Below are 4298 nucleotides of genomic sequence, written 5' to 3' on the forward strand. Positions count from 1 at the left end.
TCCTGGGGGTCATGGTAGAGCCCACGGGGCAGGAGAGCCTGTGGAACCCTCCTCAGCTTGTAAGAGCCATCAGAAGGCTGATGTTGTCAGCCAGATCCTGCTCTTGGAGGGGAACGTAATCAAACTGGTACACGAATGAGTCACCACCCATAATAGGTGGGACTTCTGCTGTCACAGAATGGAAAGCATCAGGGCAATTACACATTCTGGAACCCTTCAGCCTGAAAAATCTTTGTGCCAGATTTCTGCCTAAGGGTAATGATTTCTTTGGAAAGTTTGACCACAGTGGTCAGGTGTTTTCAGGGCGCGTTCCAGAGAATGTATTCTGCTGCCCTGATGAACAAGTTTTTTAGAAGCTGTGGGGATTGATTTAAAAAAAAAACAACCAAAAACAAGGAAAGGAAAAGAAAGACAAGCAAAAAACCCTTTCAGCATATCATTGATTTGGAAGAGACTTGATTTGGAACAGACTTAAATTAGGTAGGAGGAGAAGGGCTGAACTGGTATAAGGGCATGCCCTTGGTATCCCTGTGAGAAATCTGGCCAACCTAAGTCTTGGGAAGAAAAAAACACCTTCAACAGACCTAGGAGAAATTTTAATATGTATACATCATGTAGTAGATGCTGGATTGAACTTGCAAAGACAGTCATTGCTACGTTTTTTGCAAAGTTCTATGTATTTGGCGTTACAGCCTTGCTGTCCTTTAACACACACAGGTCTGTTGGGTCTTTAACTGTGGTTTTACAGACGTGCTCTTGCGTGGAGACTGTGTCAGAAAAACCAAGGACACACCAGAATACGCTTTTTGCACTCTGTGGCCTTTCTTAAGGAAGTGCCATTTCCGAGTTTACAGAACATTTGTGGAAAGACAGAAGTAAAACTGTCCAGTTAGGTAAAAGAACAACGTATGAAGATGGTGAGGAGGCGTCACTGTAATTTTTAGACTCTGAGAGTTCCTTTGGTGCTCTTAGAGTATGTGGCGCTCGAGTAGGATCCGCTCTGAACGGGGTGGAGGGTGGCTGTTTAAATCATCTCCTTGTTTGAAGGAGTGCCCAACACTAGCAGATCCACGGGCAGGTTCTCAGCGGGTGTAAAGCAGTGGAACGTCCCTGCCCGTGCAGGACGTGCCGTGCAGTTCCAGCGTAGCACGTGGGTTAGGGGTTTTGAAGCCAAGGTGATGACCGTTTTGTCCTTCCTTTGCCTCCCCCTCTGAACCAGCTTTTACTCCTACAAGAGCTTCGAGAGCGCGGTGGCGCCCAACGTGGCGCTGGCGCCGCCCGCGCAGCAGAAGGTGGTGAGTGCCCCGCCCTGTGCCACGGCCGTGCCGCGGGGCAGCGAGCCCCTGGGCCCCTCCACACAGCCCAGGAGGAGGAAGCTGCCCGCAGAGAACACGGCTGGCCCCGAGCCACCGGCCCCTGCCGTGGCCACTGTCACTGCCCCCGAAGAGGAGAAGGAATCGGAAGCAGAAATTGAAGTAGAAACCAGGGAAGAATGTAAGTGACAGTTCTGCCCTCAGTTTGGTTTATTTGTGCTGGAGTTTCCTCAGGAGTTAGCTGTTCAACTCCTGTTGTGTTTCAGTATCATTCTGGAAGCCAGATACCTCAAAGGGATGTAAAAATACAACCTTAAGTATTAATGGAACCCAAGAATGGAACATAAGTTTGGGGGAGGGGGGTTCATGGGAGAGGAACATGCATCAGCAGAAAGAAGCACCCAAAGCACGGGTGTCCACTAAGCTGGAGCCTTTTTTATCAAGCAGGCGAGTGTTGTGCAGGGGACAGAACGTGGGTGGGGTTCACAGGGAAACTGAGGGGTCGGTCTCTGATCAAGAGCCTGCTAGAAGAGCCTTTGGGAGACACACGTGGAGCCTGTAGGAACTCCAGAGCACACAGACAATGCAAGTGTGGAATTCTGTGTCACAGGATGTGCTCACACCTTTTCAGCACTGCATCATCTGTGGAGCTGGACACATAAAGCAGAGCTCAGGAGCTCAGGTTCTTGAACAGTTGGGCCTCGCAGCCAAAGACAAGGACAGACGCTGGTGTCACCTCAGTAACATCTCTGAGAGAATTGTGCCACTGCCCTCAGCGTGTTCAGTCCTTCTCAGAGTGTTCAGTCCTTGCTCAGAGTGTGCAGGTCATGCAAAAAGAAAGTTTACCCACTGAGAATAGCAGGTTCATGTAGTTTTCCCTGAAGAAATCTGTTTCTTCACACCCATGGAGAAAACCTAGGACATGAAATCCAAAGTCACAATTCAGGCAAGTTGTGAGTTAGTCCCTGAAGCCAGCTGGTTTTGCATTTTCATCACATTTCAAGTATCAAAATATACAACGAGTATTTTGTTTCTTCAATTTTTGTCATTGACCATTGAGTATCTCCTCTGTAGAAAAGAGCCACAGCATATTTTTGAGTTCTGTTAGTTTTAGACATTTTCAATTAATTTTCACTGTTTCTGTTTTTCAGTCACCTCCTCCTTATCCTCGCTCTCCTCCCCATCCTTTACTTCATCCAGCTCTGCAAAGGACATGAGCTCACCGGGGATGCAAGCCCCAGTCCCAGTCAACAGTTCCTACGAGGCTGCAGCACATCCTGACTCTCACAGCAGTGGGTTGGAAGCTGAGCTGGAGCACCTCAGGCAGGCCCTGGACAGTGGCCTAGATACTAAAGAAGCCAAAGAAAAATTCCTCCATGAAGTTGTTAAAATGAGAGTGAAGCAGGAAGAGAAGCTAAACGCTGCCTTGCAGGCCAAACGCAGCCTACATCAGGTAATGGTGGGGAGCAGCTCACTCTGACCATGGTCTGCAGGGGCTGGTCCAGGTAGAAGCCATGAGGTAGTCCCATGGCTGAAAGAATCGCCTCAGTTTTTCCCAAACAGCAACAGCCTTTCCTGGGGTGCTGGTTGTAAACCCAGCTGGGAAACCGAAGCAGGCAGGAACCATTCCTACATTTTTAAGCTGGCCACCTGTTCTGGCCGTGGGGTCTAAATCCATGGTTACCAAAATCAACATCTTTTCATTACTGAAAAAATCTAGTCCAGCACAGTTTATTTTGCTTTCATTTCACTGAACTAGAAACACTTCTGTCCTTATGGAAGCTTTATCTGTAGTTTTAAAAGATTTGTGGGAATCCTGCCACTGCCTGGCTGGGGAGGGCGTTGCTGGGGCTGGGGGCCCTGCTGAGGCTCTGCCGAGGAGCGGAGCTGGAGAGGAGCTGGAGAGGACTCGGCTCTGCCTCGAGCAGCCCGTTGGCCAGGCTGCCCCCGGGGGTGGATCTCCTCACTCCTGGAGATCCCACACACCCACTGGGCATGGCAGGGCAAGAATGGTCAGGCTCGAAAGAGCTGCAGGTGAGTCCTGGCCGCTGGCGAACCACAGTGGCCAGAAAGAAGGGTGGGGGAACTGGTTTTTGTCTGGGCCAGAGGGGCGTGTAGAGACGGAGGTGGAGGCAGTGCAGAAGATTTGCACGTCCTCTCTGAGTGGTGTGTGTGGAGCTGCAGCCCAGCTGGAAACGTGACCCCCTCGGTGTCTGCGGGGTGCCAGCTGTGGAGTGGGGGCCTTGGTCCGTCAGTGTGGGCCCTGGCACAGCAGGATGGGGGAGCAGGCTGGTCAGCTGGCCAGCAGCTCACAGGTGTGGCGCCTCCCCGGGATGACTGCAGAACCACCAAAAGCCCCCAGACCCCAGTAGCAGATTCAGGAATTCTCCTGGCAGGCAGGAGAGCGAGGGGTTGCATTAAGTGTCTGGTAGATGTGGCCACGATTTGAGTTTTAGCCCAAGGTTGCCAGCTCAGGTTTCTGGGAGGGCAGAACCTGAGTCTAAAATACCCAGTGTGTACTCCAGGCAGCTCTGGGGCAGCTCTGGGTCCCCTGCTCCACAGGCCGGGCACGCTGGTGGGGCAAGGCCGAGCTAACAGTGGCCTGGCTGGGAAGTGAGATTGTCCAGAGAGTGAATTTCCCATGACCCGGCGGCAGCGTTGCTGAGCAGAACACGCTGCTGAGAGGGTTTGACTCTGACAGAGGAAATGCTGCTTCTGGGGAAAAAAGTCAAACTTGAGTGTCTGATTTAACCATTTAGGAGACAGATCTTTGGCCAGCCACGCTTTTGTGCTCACAATGCACATGTCTTAAAAACAGCCTTTTAATGACTTAAGACTTTCTTCCTTTGTACTTTTGGGTTCCTTATCACTTCAGTTAATGGCTCTTTCCTGGATTGAGGTTTCAAGGCAGCAGCTCCCAGTAAGGACCCGGGCAGTGAGAGCAGCAGCTCCCAGAGCAGAGGTGGGTTGGGTTGAGCTGCAGGG

At 51.2% G+C, this 4298-nt stretch overlaps 1 protein-coding gene across 1 annotated transcript in view; it reads left to right on the forward strand.

Moving 5' to 3' along the window:
• SKI (SKI proto-oncogene) overlaps positions 1 to 4298 on the forward strand; it is a gene marked incomplete at both ends in the record, with an annotated part of 8262 nt that overhangs the window by 501 nt on the left and 3463 nt on the right. Inside the window, 2 exons of the mRNA XM_008940604.1 lie at positions 1220 to 1494; positions 2465 to 2766. Coding sequence (XP_008938852.1) covers positions 1220 to 1494; positions 2465 to 2766 — 577 coding nt within the window. The remainder of the gene's footprint in view (positions 1 to 1219; positions 1495 to 2464; positions 2767 to 4298) is intronic.

Source organism: Merops nubicus, unplaced genomic scaffold (genome assembly GCF_000691845.1).
Source record: "Merops nubicus isolate BGI_N331 unplaced genomic scaffold, ASM69184v1 scaffold33605, whole genome shotgun sequence".
Classification (NCBI taxonomy): Eukaryota; Metazoa; Chordata; class Aves; order Coraciiformes; family Meropidae; genus Merops; species Merops nubicus.